This window comes from Primulina huaijiensis, chromosome 3, assembly GCF_012295235.1.
Source record: "Primulina huaijiensis isolate GDHJ02 chromosome 3, ASM1229523v2, whole genome shotgun sequence".
NCBI classification, from domain to species: domain Eukaryota; kingdom Viridiplantae; phylum Streptophyta; class Magnoliopsida; order Lamiales; family Gesneriaceae; genus Primulina; species Primulina huaijiensis.
In genome coordinates this window covers 23,530,176-23,551,319 of record NC_133308.1, presented here as the reverse complement: position 1 = coordinate 23,551,319, position 21,144 = coordinate 23,530,176, and the positions used below count along the sequence as shown (strand labels likewise).

Here is a 21,144-nt window from a genome sequence, read left to right as displayed (position 1 = left end):
TTATATTGAACATGCATGCAAAGAAAAACGTGTTAGAACTATTTTATTATGATGACATTTTATCTATACAAATATATTGATTACAAGAAAATATTAGAGAAAATATCGGGCTAACATAGTAACATGTGAACTACGTTAGTCATATCGATAAACTATATTGAACAAATCTTGTATGACATGTTCATCCAAAAAATTTTTGGTAGAAGAAATTGAGATCATAATAATTAACGAAACTCTCACATACTCCACTAATAGAGCTGGTCCTAGACTTTGAATGGTCCAACAGGAAAAATATCAATGGATCATTTGTATTTGTATAAAAATAAAAATAAAATCAAAGATATAAATATAATTTCACTTTGTGATCACATAACTGAGATCCATAATAACAATAAAAAAAATATTATATTTTATATTACTAATGATCAGTATCATTAAATCATAGAAAAAGAAAAGGACATTCTATACCAATTAACTATGAAAAACCGACCTTGTTGCATTTTTATTGGCAAAGTCATCAATCAATATTTCATAAATAAACTTTTCTAGAAATTCACTCTCAATCAAAAGGATAGCTAATGCATTCAATCTTGTTTGGGTTATGGTTGGTATCAAACAAGATTTCAACAGTTTCAATTTATAAAAATTTCTTTCAACAGATGCAGCATTAACTAGAATAATCAATAATATCTGGTAACATTTCATTCTTTACCATCTTGTCATGTTCTTTTTTTTCTTTATTGTTTCATTTCAAGATTCTTGCAATTAACTTTCAAGTCCTCAAAAACCAATGAACTCAATTTTTTAGCTGTGAAAAGAAATCCAAATTTCAGAAGCACTGAAAGTTATCACCCGGGACCGCCATGCATGTCCATCAACTCGAAGACTCTCATTAGCCTTCTACATTCTTCGGATGTCTAACATAGTCCAAATACTTATTAAATATTAAAATCGACCTTTTGGCTTCATATATGAATATCTGGAACAAAACAACATGATTCTTTATTTGTTTTTTTTAGTGAGATTTTATTAAAATTTAGTTTCTTTATTTGTTTTTTTTAGTGAGATTTTATTAAAATTTAGTTTTTTTTTAAAAAAAAATTGAATGGAGAGATTGAGCTAGGGTTTATTCGAGATTCAGGAATTAAATACGTAAAAAATACTTATCAAATTTTCATGATCTGTTTTATTTAATTAAAATAATTTTCGTTGTCGTTTATATTAAGTCAAAATCGAACTACCTTAAGTAATTATTTCGAGGATTTTTTTTATTACTTATTGTTTCTAGTACAGATCAATTTGATATATAAATTGAATAGTTAAGTCAAGAGAATAAATAAGACAAATACTAAAATAAAAATGATTTATCTTGTAATTTGTTTAATTGTTGTCACGAGATAAGTTCGAATAATCTATCAATTCAATACGACGCGGGGAACAATATATAATGAATTCTAATTTCTTGAATCATATCAACTTGCCAACATTTTTTATGCCAATCATTTCTTGATAAAAAAAAAAACCAATCTCAATAAAAAATAATATTTTTAGCATAAAAAATAATACTTTTTTATTNGATATTCACAATAAAAAGTAATACTCTTAACATAAGAAATAATACTTTTTCATGGGTGATCCAAATAAGAGATCTGTCTCACAAAATACGACATGTGAGACCGTCTTACACAAATTTTTGCATATATATATATTTGTTATCAATTTTCTAGTCATGATGTTGAAAATGAAACCTAACCTAATTAGCCTATCATGATAAGTCAAATGCACTGCTCCGGGCCACAAGACTCGACATCGGGTCGAGTGAAACACTAACCTAATTATATATATATATATATATTTGTTATTAGATGTAGAAAATGAAAAACCTAACCTAATTAGCCTATCATGATAAGTCAAATGCACTGCTCCGGGCCACAAGACTCGACATCGGGTCGATGTCGAGTGAAACACAACCGACGTAGTTGGGATCATTCGATCCCCGTAGTCGTCTCATGTTCGGGGGGATCCAGTGGCTATCGTTTGGTGGGTGGTTCAGTAAAAGCGCCGTGCAACATGTGAAGGTCAAGCTGGACAAGTATTCAAGAAAATGGAAGAAGAGAGACAATGTAGGGACCAAGTCGGTTCTATTATTATTATTATGACGACTTCTTCTCAATTCACAGCCACAAAATATTACAGTGACACAATAGCTAATTTGAGCAAATGACATTTTTGTGGAATAATATTACACAATTGGTGACTCCAAATGCATACATAGTACAAAGGGTAAGAAAAAAACATTGGCCACATGTTGAAGATGATAGATTCCCCAAGGGATCGTGTTTGTCATGGCAGAAAAATCATCTAGACTTGAATGGAATGGCTCTGATCACCACTACATGGTAGATAGCTGCGAGTGCTGCCCCGATGAATGGTCCAACCCAGTACACCCACTGCAAAATACACATCAGTTAGATCAGCAATATCAAGTTTGTTTTGCCAAATCTTGTGTGACAAATGCTAAAGATTCAAGTTTCCTCCCGTTGTTTCGAGTATTTGGGAAGAGATATGAACAAGACAAGCTAGGATTTTTAGCGTACATGATCATCCCAAGCCTGGTCATTGTTGTAGATGATGGCTGCTCCAAGACTCCGGGCGGGGTTGATACCCGTGCCAGTGATGGGGATGGTGGCCAAGTGCACCAAGAACACCGCGAATCCAATAGGCAGAGGGGCCAGTAACTGAAAATATAATACAATTAACTCGATGAGAATTATTTTTAGAATCACAACAAAAGCATGGGATCGTCACTCGTAAAAACAAGGTGATAGTTGCGAATTGGATACGAGGACGTACCGGGACGTGGGAGTCTCTGGCGCTACGCTTGGCATCAGTTGCGGAGAAGACGGTGTAAACAAGCACGAAAGTGCCGACGATTTCAGCACCAAGGCCATCACCCTTGGTGTAACCAGGGCTGATGGTGTTGGCCCCGCCGCCCGCTGTCTGGTAGAGGTTCTTGTTGAATCCCTTCACCACACCCGCACCGCAGATTGCCCCCAGGCATTGCATCACCATGTAGAACAGCGCTCGCGTCAAGGACAGTTTCCTCGCCAAGAATAGCCCAAATGTCACCGCCGGATTGATGTGACCCCCTGCAGTTTCATCAAGATTTTTTATTCAGAAACAAACCATAAACCCACAACCAAACGAATCAAGATCTTAAATTTAGAATCCACTGGATACATGATCAGATATTGATCTAAGCTAAGAAGATTACCTGAAATTCCAGCAGTGCAATAAACAAGAGCAAAAATCATGCCGCCGAAAGCCCAAGCGATGCCTTGAATACCAACAGTAGTACACTTGGAATTAGCTTTTTTATACCCCATGACTGTCAAGATAGTCACGTACAGGAACAGAAAAGTGGCGATAAATTCAGCGATGCCAGCTCTGTAAAACGACCAAGAACTCAACTCCCCCGGCTCAAATAGCGGTGCCGGCGGCGGCTCCTTGTAATCCCTGTCTTCAGTCTGCGCCACCGTCCCGATCGCCTGCCTCTCCTCAAACTTATTGGCTCCTAGACGGACATCCTCCTCCTTGCCCTCCATCTCCTCTCTTTTTTCACTTTGCTAACAAGAACTCAAGAAAATTCAGCTGATTGCTTTTCTCCCACTGGCAAGTGATGACTTAAATACAGGAATAGTGGGTGGCTAATGGGGCCTAGTGACCTCCATTGGTGACTCAAATTTCAATATATAATATTACCGACCATCAATAATTACGGGGTTTTGAATTAATAATTTTTGTATGGATATTGAAATTTTGTTGGCTGGTGAAAGTGACAACTCTTTTGTATAGCATAGTGGAATGATCCCACCTGGCGAAACGAGGCCTTTAGGTGTGAGAGATGATGAATAGAATAGACTACTGCCACCGCCCACAGCTTGGTAGTGGTACAATGGTGGGGTAGCGGCGGCCAATTCTTCCGGATAAGGAGTGGTTGGAGGTGGATATGTGACGCTCTTTTACCGTTCTGTATCACGTTTAAAAATTGTGATTTTTGTCTGAATGTATATGATTATTATTAAATTTTTATTATACATATTTTTTTCGATATTTAATTTTAATATAGAATCCTCACTTAATAATCACAAGAATAAAATAATTATTTTTAAAAATTTGACAATATCAATCAATTAACTGTATATAATTATGAATTTTATCGATGAATTTTATCTTCTGACTTACTCAAATAATAGTTTTATCATTGGATTAAAGAAAATTAAATAGAGCATTCATTGCCCTTCTCCTCGGGGATGGTATCGTGCTAGAATTCAAGATTCTTCAATAATATTCCACTTAGACTTTCGTTCCTCCAAACAAGATAATATATGATTGAGTTTCTAAATTTATTAACATTTTTTTTCTTCTTATTTTATACTTCATTCGTCTTGTATATTTAGATTTATATGTATTTTCTCATAGTAATAAATTTATTGGAAAAACAAGCTTGCATACAACATTTTTATTTTATCTTTATTTAATTAATATTTTATATGATATTGAAAATTGATGGAAGTAACTAATGTATTTAATAAATAGAGGTAGATTGATAGAAAAAAAATAGAGAAAGTAATACTAAATATAAATATAAACTATATATTTGGGACAAATTAACAAACAAATGTACTCTTTATATTTGAGAGTAGGGATGACAATTTACTCCGAACCCGTTGGAGGATCCAATACCCGACCCGAATAGAAGAGGGTATGGAGGGATTTTTAGACCCGATTAAATAATTGGATAATCGGGTATGGGTATTTTCGGGTTCGGGTATGGAGGCGGGTTTGATATAATCCGACCCATACCCGACCCGAATACCCGTTTAAATTAATATATATAAATATATATATGTATGTATATATGTATATATATAGTAATTATATTTATTTATATTAAAGATTCATCAATCAATTCACCGATTTTCGGAGTTTTCAATACATATAATCATAAATTTGAAAATTAAAGAAAACGATGCTTTGTATATTAAAAGAGAAGAATAATTTTTCTTATTGTTAATTTAAATATTCATTGAAACAATTTAAATTTTGAAAAAATTCAATTGTATATGATAATTGGGTATTTGGGTAGGGTATGAGTATCCGATAATCCGATGGGTATGAGGATGGTGATGAAATTCAATACCCGATGGGTATGGGGATGAATTTAATAAATGAGTATGGGGATGGAGGTGTGAAATCTGACCCATACCCTACCCATTGCCATCCTTATTTGGGAGGATGAGAGTACTATTATTGCATATTAAATATGTATCAAAAAATTTGTAACCATTATCTGAATGAATGAATGCAAAAAACTCCAAGGAAAATGTATAATTTTATGAGATGAATTTTCTACTAGATCTCAATCATGAAAAATATTATTTTTTATGTCAAAAATATTATTTTTCACTTCAAACATAAACATTGTCGATATGGCTCACGAATATAGATCAATAAGACTATCTCACATGTGACATTCTCATGAATTAAATAGAAACAAAACGGGAAGTTTATTCTTAAACTTTGTTTTTCCGGTGATTTTCTCAATCTATATATTAAAAAAAAAAGTACGTAAGCCTGTATACATGAGACATACAAATAAAATGATAAAACATCACTCTATTTAAGTAATAATTTATCAGAAGATTTTGAGAAAAATGTTTCAATGTGTATATGGTTCCGATTCATTTTTTTATTTTGGAAGCGAAACTTGTTTCAATTTTGAATTTTAATAGACAATTCCGTCTTGGATTTACAGTTCCAAGAGTATTATGGTCGAACTAACAAGCTTCATCCCAGATCATAGGTCAAACATAGTTACGGATGAGACAGAACTGGGCAAGAAAGCCGTCTTCCCCATCCCTACCCCAATCCCCTTTATTTCTAATTGGGGATTCTCCATTTAATTTCCCGCGGTGATCAAATCTCATCGGGATCCCATACCCGATTCTATCTAATTTGCCTAAAAATTTTAGCCCTGGTTTCGCGAATAGTAATTCTTCGTCATAGTCCTCATCATCGCTTCAAATAATCTAGAATTAGTAACGAGATGGGCTGGATTTGTCGTCATCATCATCGACCTAACTTGAATTAAACCATCAACGCTTCAAATATCGCTTGAATTAACAAAAAAAAAAATCAAATTCAATAAAAATAATAATGATACCATAATCAAATTACACGTATAAATACTAATATTACGTAAACAATGCAAACTTTTGTAATTCATGATTTTAATAAATAAATAAATAAAATAAAACCACATAATCATCATGAAGTGACGAGTTTTCATAAATGAGATTTGAATGTTATGTATTTAAGTTTTCTTCTTTGTTAATTATTAAGAAACATCATCATTATTATTAGTAGTGATTATATTATTATCGGGAGCCTCGGGACGGGTTCGGAGATAAGGATAACATTCTCGTACTCGTTCTCAATTTGCTTCAAATCCCCAAATCCGTTCCATTTCGAGTTTTCCCGTGGTGCCCCAGACTCCCAGGGAAAATTGATGTCCCTAGACATATTATCATAAATTGAGAAATTTAAATGAAATAATTTGAAACTTGTCCTTGAACTGGAATAAATATGTCTTTTGTAAAATAGACTTGTAAGACCAAAATTGATACATATATGTACATAATTTTTTTATTTTTCCTTTTAAAAACATGTACTTAAAAAAAAAAATTTCATAAATGTTCAAAGCACAACATATATGTTCATAAAGTTGTGTTACATGTATCGGGTCAAGAAAATAATTAATTTAACGAGTATGTCTCTTGTGAAGCGGTGAGAGACCCAACATGAGATAGATTGACTTTGTCTGTATATAGAGTGAAAAATAATAATGTTGCATAAAAACTAATAATTTTTCTTGAGTCGGATAAGAGATTCGTCTCACAAAATTGGTTTCTGACACGGTCTTGTATGAGTTTTTGTGTGATTTAATTTAACATGCAGAATCAACTGTAATAAATAATTTGTGATGAATTTTAAAACAAATAAGATAGTAGTTCGGAATTTTGAAAATAGATACTTTTGTTGGGAAATAATAATTTTCGTTGTTGAGTCAACGATCAAAATTTTATGTTTGAGTTGTTATACAGTTTTAAGATAAAATTGGAATTTTACAATTGCAAATAACTATAGACTCGATTAGGCATCGTAAAAGTCTAATGTTTAGTCATTGACTCATTATACGGCAAGGCCAAATAAATGTATTCCTCTAATTCACACGTATATATAGTTGATATCAATGTTTCATAATCGCACTAGTGATCGAATCAGTCTATCTTAAAAAAACGGTTTAATCACTTGTTTAGTCGAATCGTAAAAATTTTATATTATATAAAATATTATATAATATAGTAAATAATATATTTTAGATTCTAAATATGTTAAATATATATAAATAATACTAAATATATTTTTCAAAGTTTAAAATCTAAACAATATATTGACAAAATATAAATCAAAATAAACTCTAATATTATTAATATCAAACGTTTACTATTAGTAGAGTTGTCAAAATAGGCTAAACACATCGGCCCAGCCCACCCAGCCATATATAATAGGGGGTTGGATTGATGAAATATCAACCCATTTAGAGGCGGATCAAATGGGTTAAGTCCACTAGACAAAAAGTTATAATTGTTAGTCAAAACGCAAGTTTATTTCCTTATACTCTGCACAAAGTGTACCTATTTGAGCACAAATAGGTCTGGATGTGAGGCAAATGAGTACGAGGGGATGTATAGCTATCTGTTGGTATTGCATCATATCTCTTAGAGACAGATCTTACAATTTTCCTACCATCAGCCCTTTCTCAGTAGAGATAATATTATTTGTTAAAATCTAACGTCAATCTTTTACGGTCCACCTAGTCCCCCAGATCAAGCAACGCAACGTCAACAACTTGAAACACGAGGACTTCTTAGGAGGTCAATCATCTCAATATTACTCTCACTCATATATAATTGACTTAACATTCTTTCGATGAAGTATAGAAATATGCTCCTTGAAAGACATGAACCCATGACCTAGTTTTGATACCAATTATTAGGATCGAACGTCTATCACTATGCCAAAAACTATAGATGTTAGCTAAAACGCAACTTTATTTTCTTATATTCGTGGGAGGGCAAAGTACACATATGTGACATCTGAGGCCGAAGAGACGGGTGGTGATCGCTGGTGCCATGAGGTTGCACGGACAATGAGCGGCTCCTGTTCAACTTCTAGACGAAGAAAATATGAATGAACCGATCTCACAACGAAATGAGAGAGATTCCAAATACTGTTAAGGTATGAGACTGTGCAGTTGAAGGATGCTTAAAATATTTGATAGGTACTATTCATATCAAGAAGATTCATATTTTTTTCGAGAGCTCGACACATAAAAGCTCATAAGTTCAGCGTAATAAATTTGAGACAATTCTGAGATGAGTGACCCATTGAAAAGTTTCCTAGAGTGCGTGTGAGTGAGGACGTAAGAACGCTAGAAAGACCCGTCTTGATACAGTAGGGATAGTTGTCGAGTCTGGGGCGTTAGAACCTACTTAAATGCTAATGGGTCCGGCTGAATGTTAGGCCAATGAGTTCGGGGATGTATGTGTCTATCTTTGGTTCAATATGACCTTTTCCTACCACCGACCGTATTCCCAACAGAGATAGTATTATCCGTTAAGATCTGACGTCACTATTTTACATTCCACCTAGCCAACCAGATCAAACGGCACAATGTCATCAGCAGCTTGACGCACAAGAAATTTCCAAGAAGTCAGTCATCCTAGTACTATTCTCACTCATGCACGCTTAACATAACAAATATTGTTAAAATAAAAAATCTAACAAATTTCAAAATCCAAATAATCATATATATATATAAATTATATTTAAAATGTAAATATAAAAAATATTTTTTTAAAAAAAAAATATAAGAGAATAATCAAATTCTAAATTTTTTAAAAAAAAAATTAAAAAGGCTGAACAGGTCGGACAGTTTTTAACCGATTCATCGATTTACGACCGATTTGACCGTAAAAGCGGTTATTAAACTTAGTCTGAACCGGATCCGTCCAATCCGGTTTTAAAAACACTAATTGATATAGTTTGAGACTCATTATTTAACTAGTGGTGAGTTAATTTTGGCGTCTGACATAAATCATTCACATTGTTTTCCATGAACATTACATATTTTGAATTATTTTAAAGCGATGTTAGTCAGCTATCTCATATTTGTGTTTGTTGATTTAACTAGGGATGGTAATAACCTGATCCAGTAAATAGAGACCAAAAGCGGAATCATTTACGTCAACGTTTCATTTATGTACTGACCTGATTTTCAAACTAATGCATTAGTTCAAAATTTTGAGTGTACATAAAAAAAAATAGTGATCGTAGATTCTATAATAAAATCTAATGTTAACATTCCATTAAGATAGATATATAAAAAGATATTGATTTGTGTACTTTTTCTTGACTGAATTTAGTATTTTATTCTAATTATTTGCTTATATTACTGTGTTATAAAAGGTGCCTCTTAGGACCGTCTAGGCGCTAAGCGATCGCCCATCATCTCGATTTTTAAATTCGCGCAATTGTCTAATGTAATATATAGAACTTTTTAATTTTTTAGAAAAGATTGTTTAACATATTTTTCTATCAATTTATATAAAAAAAAGATGATATGCTTTTAATTTTGAGTTAAAGTATGATATAGAGAAATTATAAGAGAAATATGGAGATAAAAAAGAAAATTAGATATTTAAATAAAAAAAAATAAAAACTGCATAGAGGGGCTGCTTAAGCGCCTAGGCTCTAGGAAGTGGGTGGCTGCTAGTCCATCGCTTTTTAGAACACTGTTATATTATGTTCTGTCTATTTTGGAATAACTAAAACACCTATATACATTAAAACTAAATTAAGTAGGACCTTCATAAAAACAAAATTTGGAACTTTATATTAGATGTAATTTATAGACAACAAAATTAAGAAATAATAATAAAATATGAGCAAATGATCAATAAATAATTATTTCAGTAGTTAAATGTGTATTAAGTTTGTCATTTTTTTTTTCTGCAATTCTTGATTAACACAAAAAATGTTTTTGCACTAGTTGAATGTGTATTACGTTTCTGTCCTATTTATTCTTTTTCAGCAATTCTTGATTAACACAAAAAATGTTTTTGCAATCCCTGAGCCCACGTGTGTTTTTTGGATGAAATTCGGTACAAAACATTGAAAATCTGGAACAAATATATGATATTTGAGAACTAAATATTTTAGATATGCCACTAATATATGATTTTTCTAAACATATATAACAAATTTTGATATTATTGACATGTACTTTTTCGGATGAAAACTCGGTACAAAACCTTGAAAAACTACTATTAATCTATGATATTTGAAAACTAAATGTTTCAGATATGTCATTAATATATGATTTCTGAGTATCAAACGTGCATAACAAATTTTGATATTAATAATATGTCTTTTTCGGATGAAAATTTGATACAAAACTTTGAAAATCTGGTATTGATATTTGGGTTTTAAATGTTCCAGATCCGACACTGATATATGATTTTTTTATTATCCAAACATGTATAACAAATTTTGGTATTAATGACACGTGTTTTTTCGGATGAAAATTGATATAAAACAGAAAAATGTGATACTGATATATGATATTTCAGTATAAAATCTTTTAGATTGGTTACTAATATAGAGCACAAAACCAAAGTATAAAAATATTGATATTAATATAGTTGTTCAAATTTTATACTCAAAATGTTATCTTCTATATCAAATCTAAAATAATTTGTTGTGTAATATCATATATATAATATATATATATATGTTCTATATTCTCAATATTTTATACCAAATTACATCTGAAAAAATAATTTTGGACCTCGGGAGTATGTACACATTTTTTTTTAAAATTATAGAAGGCAGAGAAAGTTTGTTTCGGCTTGGGATTTTGAGTTGATATTATTATTTTAATATTTAAAATTAATTATAAAAATAAAAAAATTAATAAAAGTGAAGCAATTAACATTATTTTGTAAACAAGGCGCTGATTAGTGCCTCGCTTTGTTGCAGCCACTTGAATTTTTTATCCTCCTTCGGAAGCTTTCCAGCTTTCGGAAAAAGACAGCAAGAAAAGAACCAAACAATTGACAGTAGAAATCAGCTGAACAACCTCAAGATTGAGTCTTTACCAGAAAACGTTCGAGCTCGTATGTTTTTCTTGTAATCCTTTCCAATTGGTGAGTTTTTATAACTTTTTTTCTTGAGGTATCATTGGTTTATTTTCTCTAATTTTCAGTGTTTATTTTCTTTACCGGTTGATATAGCTGAGAAATTTTACGCCCAAGTATGTGTTTTCCCCCGATTTTGAGGATTGGTTTTCTTAGTCATACTCCAATTTTATTTCATACTTTTTGGAATTGATTGATTTAGTTTGAGAATTTTTGCTAGATTTAATCATAGATGGAATCTAGGTTATTATTTTCTTTATCAATGATGCAATATGGGCTTATGATTTTTGAGTTCCCTCTCTTCTTGATGTGAATAGCATATAGCTTGTTTGGCTGAACATAGATTGACTATTTCAGTTTTTTTTTTTTTAAGTTTTGTTCGTTCCTTTTATTATCTTCAGTAAAGGGTCATTAACTTATTGGCATTTCTTGTCGAACATATACAACAGAATTGGTTGTTTTATCTGAGGAAGGGAAAGGGCTGATTTCATTGCATAGCATAGTACAAATCAATATGGTGTCAAATGATAATTGCGAGAAAACTGGTGAAGGTGAGGGGTTTAGTGTTGTTAAAGGCAAGAATCTCGCCCCTCTTCATATTTCAACGTCTCAAAGGGGTCTTATAAGTGATGAAATATCGGGAAATGGGTTCAAAGATGGCCTTTCTCCTCTTTCCAAGAAGCTCAATTTCTTTAAGTTTGGTAAATTGGACTCTCCATCTGTGAAGTTTCAACGCATAGCCGAGGAGAGGGATGTATTTTCGCGCTCGGTGCCATCTTCTAGCAGTCTTCATATTCGTGAACGCTTTCAGCGAATATTTTCTCGGAAAATCGATTGGAATAGTCTTGGGAAGATCAGCCAAGAATGGATAAGGAATCCCATGAATTTGGCTCTTTTAGTTTGGATCGTGTGTGTGGCTGTTTCCGGTGCTATTCTATTCATGGTCATGACTGGAATGCTGAACCACGCTCTCCCGAAGAAGTCGCAAAGAGATGCTTGGTTCGAAGTCAATAATCAGATTCTCAATGCGCTGTTCACACTCATGTGTTTGTATCAACACCCTAAACGAATATATCACTTTGTGTTATTATTGAAATGGAAGCCCGAAGATGTTGTGAAGCTTCGTAAAATATACTGCAAGAATGGCACATATAAACCCCACGAATGGGCGCATATGATGGTAGTTGTGATTCTGCTCAATGTTAACTGTTTTGCTCAATATGCATTATGTGGTCTTAATTTGGGCTATAAGAGGTCGGAACGACCCCCAATTGGGGTCGGATTGTGTATATCTGTAGCAATTGGTGCTCCGGCATTTGCTGGAATTTACTCTATGCTTAGCCCTCTTGGCAAAGACTATGAGCCGGAAATAGATGAAGAAGCAGCGATTCCAATTACCACCGATGATAGTACAAAGCAAGAACAATTGAGGAGAAGATCACTGGAAAAGAGATTCTCATTTGCGTCAAGAGATGAGCAAAGAACCGTTGAGACGAAGCCATGGTGGAGTGGAGGTATTCTTGATTTTTGGGACGATATTTCCCTGGCTTACCTCTCATTATTCTGTAGCTTTTGTGTTTTTGGATGGAATATGGAGAGGCTCGGGCTAGGCAACATGTACGTCCACATTGCAACGTTTCTTCTATTTTGTATGGCTCCTTTTTGGATTTTCAATCTTGCTGCTATCAATATCAACAACGAGACTGTCCGCGAGGCTTTAGGTGTGACTGGAATTTTCCTGTGTGTGTTTGGACTACTTTACGGCGGATTTTGGAGGATACAAATGCGGAAGAGATTCAACTTGCCACCATATAAATTTTGCTGTGGTAAACCTGCTGTTACCGATTGTGCTCTGTGGCTTTTCTGCTGTTGGTGCTCACTTGCTCAAGAAGTAAGAACTGGGAATTCGTATGATATCGTAGAGGATAAGTTTTGCAAGAAAAAAGACGATGTATCATCTATATCCCCGTTGCCTCGTGAAGATGGAGAATTCCAATTTATATCTGGTCCTGGTTCTCCTTCCGCCAACAACTCTTCTCCATCACATATCATGAAGGCTAACTCCCCTAGTCCAAGCCGTTTTTTCAATGAGCACCAAAGGCATGTTGCCGAGCATTCTGTTATAGAACACGGATCTTTTGCACACGGTAGAGATGAAACAATGTCGCCGCCGGCTCCTTCGGTTATACGAAGAGACTTGATATAGCATGAAGTATCTTTGAACCGTCGTGCTATTTGTATCGATACATTCAGATAATCCATAAAATCGCTCTTATGACGACCCTTGTGTTGTAACTTTATGTAAGTCTAGGGTGGAGTGTCTATTCTGTTACTTCTTGATTCCCAGATGCCATAAGAGATTGAGTTTTCTGGTATATGTGTAAATGAATTCAAAGATGTCAAGTTATTGGATTTTCTTTTGTTTTTGAAGTGTCCTGTATCCTTCCATCTCTAGGAAAGATGGAAGTTTACTTGGTGGGAAGAGATACTGAATCTCATTGGAATATATTAAAATAAAATGGATTAAAATTATTATTCTCACATTTTGAAATTAACAACAAATATCATTGTAATGAATTATAATGTTCGATTCAAGATAACAGAAATCTATTTTTTTTAATGAACAAAAAAAAAAAAAAAAAAATTTAATAAAAAANAAGTCGTCAACATTTGCCAGTCAGTGAATCTTGTATGATGTGTAATTTTCTCATGGATTCTTCCTGTCATGTTCTATTCTTCTGCCCTGCTCTTAAAGTCCTATGGGAGAAAACACCGTTCCAACATGTCTCAAGAAAAGCTTCCCGAACCACCACTATGGAGATATGTCTATGGCTGAAAGACCAAATGACCAAAGCGGAGTTTGAATATCTAGCAATACATACACGGGCAATTTGAAGAGAAAAGCTGAAATTTCTTCATGGCGACAAGAGGAACCGATGACCGAAAATATCTCATGGAGCTCTGCAATGCTATCTGAATTTCAAAAGGCACGAATGAAGGAGACAATTGCCTGCCCATCTGAGCGAGGAAGCCAGGAGAAGACTTGGCAACTACCAAGGTCGTGCACTCTCAAACTTAATGTAGATGCAGCCGTGAACGAGGATAAGAATCAATATAGCGTTGGTGGAGTAGTTCGAGACACTCAAGATCGGCTACTATTGTCATTCGGAAAACAAATTAATCAACCAATTTCTGTAGCTCATGGTGAACTCCTGACAATCCGAGAAGGCATTAAACTGCTATATGAGAAAGTTTTTCAAGATAGTCAAAGTTGCATCAAAATCACTTCTGGCGGTGCAGGCAATCACAACCAAACATGAGTATCGTTTGGTGTATCTTGACTATATTTGATCCTGCACGACAGAAATAATAGAGAACATGAAAGCACTTATGGTATCTGAGATTATTCATGAACATAGATCGGCTAATAAAGTAACCCATCATAGTACCCGTTTTACTTTTATCTCCCCTTCATTTGTTTGGATGAATGGTGAATTTTTTTCTTTGTTGATTAACCTTGTAATAATATTACGATTTTTAAAAGAAAATTATTTGCAAAAAAATAAAAATAAAAAAATTATTTCACGGGAAAATCATGTCAATCTGCGCAGAGATTCCAACGACTAGCCAAGGTAACAGCCTCCAACAACCAAAGGCGTCGCCGGACCCAAGACCCGACCCATATTATATCCGGACAATAGTGTATCCTCGTCCATACGGCATATGGAGGCGACCGAGAACTCGAGCAGCGGCGGAGGTTGTTAGCGACTGCGTTACCCAGTGGTTTCAATATACTCTCAAAGAAGCCAAGGCTGGTGATATTGCCATGCAGGTGCTCGTGGGACGAATGTATTACAGCGGGTACGGGGTTCCCAGAGATGCCCATAAGGTACTTTCCATTAGTTATTTGTCATTCTTTAGAGTTAATGGGTCTTTATTTCTTATATCGTGCTTGTTTGTTTTGTTAAATTCTACGTTTTGAGGGATTTTTTTAAAACTTATTTGCGGAAAGATTGAATTGAGAAAATAGATGTTCAAACTAAATAATGTTGTTTTAATGGTCAGGGAGACAATTAGTGTGGTGAAGTTAAGGGGAAGGGGAGATGTTCTTGAAGTTAGTTTAGGAATGTAGGGAAATTTAGGGAAAAGGGAGTGCAATATGAAATATTTAAAAAAAAAGATCCATAAGTCAATTTACTTAAATGTCCCTGTGTTTTATGTGTAAATATATTATTAAATTTGATTACATATATAAATTTACTTTAAACACATAATTCATTCTCATTAGTCATCCATTCTATTCTCATCAGTCGACTCAACCTAAATCCTCTTCGTCAACCCTTTTCCATTTCCTTTCCGGCTACAATTCTTAACGCAAATCGACACAATGACTAACAGTAATCTGATAATATTAACGTTTATTTCGATTTATTATTTATTTTCGTTCATCGATCGACTGGTTGAGAAAGAAAATTTCGATCAACTTTTGGTCGACCCAAGCGTGGACATTGTATGGTCGACCATACAGACCATGGTCGACCATTGCTTGGTCGACCAACGACCAAAGCTTTGGCCAAAACCAAAGCTTTGGTCTTTGACCAAAGCAATGGTCGACCATTGCTTTGGTCAAAGACCAAAGCTTTGGTCGACCAATTCTTTGAAGAATTGGTCGACCAATTCAAATGGTACCAATTTTTTGAATTGGTCGACCATTGCAATGGTCGACCAATTCTAAGCTTTGGTAAAGACCAAAGCTTTGGATGGTCGACCAATTGATGGTCGATTATTGTTGATTGTTGGACATTGTATTGATCTTTATAATTATTGGACATTGTAATATGTTTGATAATCATTCGACATTGTATTGATCTTTTAATTATTGGACATTGTATAGATATTTTTTATTTCGATTTAAGTATTAAGTATTTATGGTGGAATTTTGTTGTTGGTCAGTTTTTTGGTCGACCATGGTGATTTCTGGGTCGACCTTGTTGATCCATGTTGATATTTTGGGTTGACCATGTTGATCTCTGGGTCGACCCATGTTGATTTTGGGTCGATCAAGGTTGCTTTTGGGTCGACCTTTTTTCTAACACATGAATCCATATATTTGACAAATATGACCGATAATTACTTAATTTTGACGGATAATTACACAATTTTGACCAATGTTGCATGTTTTTAACATATGAATCACATAATTTCACAAGTATGTTATATAATGTTACATGATTTTGTTACATGTTATGACATATGAGTCACAATTTCACAACTATGTTACATGTGTTTTGACATCTGAGCCACAATTTCACAATTATGTTATATGTTTTAACATATGAATCACAATTCCACAACTATGTTACATGTTTTAACATATGAATCACAATTTCACAACCAACTATGTTACATGTTGTTTTAACATATGAATCACAATTTCACAACCAACTATGTTACATGTTTTTAACATATGAATCACAATTTCACAATAATGTTATATAATATTACATGTTTTAACATATGAATCACATATTTAGCTGGGTCGAAAGAAAGTAGACCTTGTTGTTTTTGGGTCGACCCTTGTTGCTTTGATTTTGGGTCGACCCAAAGGTATATCTTACAAAATTCAACAAAAATTAAGATAATAAGATAATTAAAATGGACAAAAATTAATAATAAAAACAATAAAAAAAAACATGGCAGGTTTCTTCTTGGTTTGGTCGACCACTTCTTGGTCGACCAAGAAAATTAATGTTGGTCGACCAATTTTTCTGAGTGGACTATTAGATTTTCTCAAAATAAAATCTATGTCGACCGAGAAGAAAAAGAAAAGGAATTCTTGGTCGACCAACAAAATTTTGGTCGACCAAGAAAATTAATGTTGGTCGACCAATTTTTCTGAGTGGACTATTAGATTTTCTCAAAATAGAATCTGTGTCGACCGAGAAGAAAAAGAAAAGGAGAATTAATTAAGTTAAAGAGTTTAATTGATAATCAAAAGTAAACTCCTTGTTTCTTAAAAAAAAAAGGTCAGAATCCTTGTTTTTTAAATATTTTCTCTCTCACTCATACTTTTTTAATTGGCCCAGGAATGTATATTTGCACGACCATAGGTTATTCTCTGTGGTTCGCAAATTTTACGGACAAAGTCACAAAGACGTCATGCACAACAGTGTAAGAAAGCATACAAGTATAGATAAATGAGGATGATTCCGTTATGGTTTATTTCAAAAGCAAACAGTTCTTGATAATATTAGCTTACTAGTGTGTAATAAATCCGCAGGAATTAGGTATGGTTTGTGAAGTCCATTGGCCAAAAATACTTGTGTTCTCGAAAGGGATACCTACTTAGAAATGTTTGCAACTCAGTCTTGGATATTGGAATTATCAAAGATTCGACCTTTTTATATTGGAATCATCAAAGATTCGACCTTTGTTTGAATATGGATTATGGAAGTGCGTTAGTTTCTCATGGTTTTTGAATTCAGGGAAGAACGTGGATAGGCAGGGCATTCCGGAATTCAGTGTGGAAAGTTGGCAATAAGCATCCAGGTGCATTTTTTGTTTCCTTAATCTACAGAAATATCTGTGGTTCCATGTGATTCCTCCCTTGTTTTCTGTCTAGTCTTGAGAATATTATTTTTTTCTTTAGGTTTTTATAATGCGAGTGACTCGGATTCTGATGATACCAAGGAAGATGTCAAGTAGGTCGAGATGTTTTTTTGTGGAACATGGGTGATAACAAATTGAGATGAATTCTCTGTGCACTTTTAATGAAAATTTATGCTAATGACTAATTGCTTCTGTTTACTACATTTGGGTCTTTAATTATCCATTTCATATGATATGATAGCATGAACTGCCATGGCATTGCTTGCACTTTTCACCTTCATGCGTGCTGGTTTTTAACTTTTAAGAAGTTGGCACTTTCTCAATACTCTAAAGCTACACGAGCAAGAGGCATGATTTTTTCAAAAATTTCCACTAATGAATTTAATGAAACTACAGTCCTACAAAATTATTGCACCATCAAATGGTTTACAATAAATTTGTCAAGAATTTGATATTGGATGGTGCTGTCTCCAGAACAAGAAGTTAAAAATGCATGTTTAGTTCTGAAGAAAAGTGTGATGTGCTTATCAAAATGATGCATCTTTTTCTTATTTTCTTGGAAATCGGTTCTTCGGTTCATTTAACCCTACACTTGCACTGCACATGTGTTTCAGACGAACTACTGGATTTCCTAATGATGACACTAAATTTACACTTTGTGACGCGATCTTGGCAACATTTTCTGGAGATCCAGTGGCGCACATTGCACAATATATTATACTTGTCCAACTGTTGCACTCTTGAAAAATTGTGCATTGAACTGCTACGCGTTTATGATAGTATTTGTAATTGTATGCTGCACAAACACCTAAGATTATCAGACCTCTGTGATAGACTTCTGCCTTTTTACACCTATTGTTTTCAAATGATTACACTTTCATTCCAAGTTTGTCACAGATCCGTGGTTTTTCTTGGTTTCTTGCTAAAAAATTTCTCTAGTTTTTAGTTTTCGATTGTATCATTTGGAAAATGTTTTTGTATGTACATGTAGCATTTCCTTATATGGTAATAAATCATTTTGCATTGGAAATCTTGATTCAAATTGTTGCATATTAGTTTGTCAGAGAAAATAGGTGTTAGTAAAGAGGGTGAATGAAAGCAAGGTGCATTGACAAGCTTTCCCTGCTGGTGTTCAAACTTGCTCGAGTAGCGAATTTTGAGTTACTCTAGCTTGAGGAATGTGTTGTTTTAATGCATCAATGCTGAGTTTGCAATATATTGATTATTAATTTGTCCTTGAATCAATTTATGCAAGTTCCAGTAAGCTTTTACAATTTTTAACCAACAACAAGAATAATAATAATAATAATAATAATAATAATAATAATAATAATAATAATAATAATAATAATAATAATATATTATTACATGATGATTAACAATATGCTTCAACAATAAATATTAGTGATTCCTAATCTTTCACTATTTGAAGATTCTTGGTTTTCAGTTATCTACCTTCACGCTTGTTCTTCCTCCATTCCCATGGCATTTGAGGGTTGGATGATGCCCATAATCCAACACGCTTGGCCCGAGCCTCTCTCTCCCACTTCATTATAATACAACACAAATAAGAAAGGTGCAAAATGATTATGTTAGACCCAATGTCACCACTCCACTCAAAAAACAGACTCTAGTTTCATAAAGAACATACATTATGATCCTTTCACAGCCCTGGATAAAAATTGATAATGGCCGGAAGAACTTTCAGTCATAGTTATTCATGATTCCCAACGATTTAGCGATCACATTTTACGTTGAAAAAGCAATCCCAAGGTTTTTCATCTATGCTAAACATGTGTATGCACGTAAAAAAAATGTCTAGATAATACCAATACCAATATTTGAAATAAGAAATATTCAAATTAGATAACATAACCACCAATAGTTGGTTTGCAAGACACCTACGCCAACAAGTGAAGCTTAGGTTCAAGATGCAACGCAAGGTGCACGTTTCGTGGAGGTTAAGTGCATAAAAAGATGATATGGTATACTTCAAATATAAGATGAAGACTTCATCTTATATGATTCAATATGCTTTACAACCTATTAAATTAGATGAAAAATAAGCACTTAGTTATTAGCATATAAGCAAAATGAAGTGCTATTATCTTGCATTTCATCTTGGATTTACTTAAGACGCCATTAAAAGGCACCTTGAGCCTTAAAAGTATACCAAGGCTTCGGCTTTATCGTTGAGAGCATACTCCATTGAAGTGTTGTGCCTTTTATATTGAATCACAAAGGACGAGCCTCGTTTAGGTAAGCGTACACTTTATGGGCATTTAATAACTCTGTGCTCAACCAAATTTCAGAGTTTGCCCAGCATAAAAATAGAGAAGTTACCTTATCCAATTCGGGCCGTTGATCATATGCTTTATAATGCCATGCTAGTCCCTTCTTAAGCATTGATTCCTACACAAATAAGCATTCAGAAAGTCTCTGTTTTTCCCTGGACATTAAATCAAATAAAAGTGCATTGCAAAAATAGATATGCCGTAATAACATTTTTTGCACACTGCACCCACATAATTTTTTTAAAGTTTTGATGAACATTAGTGACTTTGATTTAGTAAGACTAAAATTTTCAAAAAAATGTATAAAAATCCAGTACCTGCACGAATACACCGTTACAATAAACATCTGCTACAAAGCGACTGTAACGATCCTCATCGAACACCAAAACTCTTAAACACTTGCCTTGAACAATATTAGTCAGTTCTTCCTTTGCCCTTTGTCCATAATCCATTTTACTCTCGGGTGCGTCAATTCCCCTGTCACATTGCATTTAAGATCCATTTTAACTTGCATTGTATAAATGGGTTGATGCATGAAGAGTAAGGGTAGTCATAGTTGCAAAAGAGAAGGCGTGTGGGGGATTTTCTCCCTCAATCTTTCATTCTCCTATGCATATGCATATATATTTCCAGTGGCATTCTATTACATCCTACTTGGTTCCACAATAAATTATGGAGTGGTTAATAAGCCTAAGGGGATCCACTAACCAAGATACTTGAGTGCTACGGCCTACGCAACAAAACGTTGATTGTCAAAAATCTTGATTCTGCCTCAGAATCCGAAATTACTACCATTGTGTTTCCTTTACTTGAGCATTATTACATTAACCAACATGATGAATCAAAATCTTTATTCTGCCTCTACAAAAGGGTGCTCCTCAATACAATTAACAGTTTCCTTACCTTAGTCTTATTCG

The 21,144-nt window shown here is 33.8% G+C and overlaps 4 protein-coding genes across 6 annotated transcripts; 2 read left to right on the top strand and 2 right to left on the bottom strand.

Moving 5' to 3' along the window:
• Positions 1-2,124: 2,124 nt before the first annotated feature.
• LOC140973869 (aquaporin PIP1-2-like) lies at positions 2,125-3,674 on the bottom strand. The gene is made up of 4 exons (XM_073436972.1): positions 3,275-3,674; positions 2,854-3,149; positions 2,598-2,738; positions 2,125-2,450 (listed from the first exon to the last, which is right to left on the bottom strand). The coding sequence occupies exons 1-4, from the start codon at positions 3,603-3,605 to the stop codon at positions 2,358-2,360; spliced, it is 861 nt and encodes a 286-aa protein (XP_073293073.1). The 5' UTR covers positions 3,606-3,674; the 3' UTR covers positions 2,125-2,357.
• A 7,465-nt stretch (positions 3,675-11,139) lies between these two features.
• On the top strand, positions 11,140-13,754 carry LOC140973868 (uncharacterized). Its single transcript, XM_073436971.1, has 2 exons — positions 11,140-11,333; positions 11,774-13,754. The coding sequence occupies exon 2, from the start codon at positions 11,839-11,841 to the stop codon at positions 13,528-13,530; it is 1,692 nt and encodes a 563-aa protein (XP_073293072.1). The 5' UTR covers positions 11,140-11,333; positions 11,774-11,838; the 3' UTR covers positions 13,531-13,754.
• A 1,162-nt stretch (positions 13,755-14,916) lies between these two features.
• Positions 14,917-19,044, top strand: LOC140973866 (uncharacterized). 3 transcript variants are annotated; one of them, XM_073436967.1, is made up of 4 exons: positions 14,917-15,213; positions 17,810-17,873; positions 17,974-18,025; positions 18,998-19,044. In XM_073436967.1, the coding sequence occupies exons 1-4, from the start codon at positions 14,920-14,922 to the stop codon at positions 19,011-19,013; spliced, it is 426 nt and encodes a 141-aa protein (XP_073293068.1). In that variant the 5' UTR covers positions 14,917-14,919; the 3' UTR covers positions 19,014-19,044. The 3 variants fall into 3 exon arrangements, with proteins under 3 accessions (XP_073293068.1, XP_073293067.1, XP_073293069.1); XM_073436966.1 differs by lacking the exon at positions 18,998-19,044 and adding an exon at positions 18,537-18,975; XM_073436968.1 differs by lacking the exon at positions 18,998-19,044 and adding an exon at positions 18,540-18,590 and having other exon boundaries at positions 17,974-18,055.
• Positions 19,045-19,293: 249 nt separating this feature from the next.
• On the bottom strand, positions 19,294-21,138 carry LOC140973867 (staphylococcal-like nuclease CAN1). The gene is made up of 4 exons (XM_073436969.1): positions 21,131-21,138; positions 20,545-20,704; positions 20,277-20,345; positions 19,294-19,479 (listed from the first exon to the last, which is right to left on the bottom strand). The coding sequence occupies exons 2-4, from the start codon at positions 20,677-20,679 to the stop codon at positions 19,381-19,383; spliced, it is 303 nt and encodes a 100-aa protein (XP_073293070.1). The 5' UTR covers positions 20,680-20,704; positions 21,131-21,138; the 3' UTR covers positions 19,294-19,380.
• Positions 21,139-21,144: the final 6 nt, after the last annotated feature.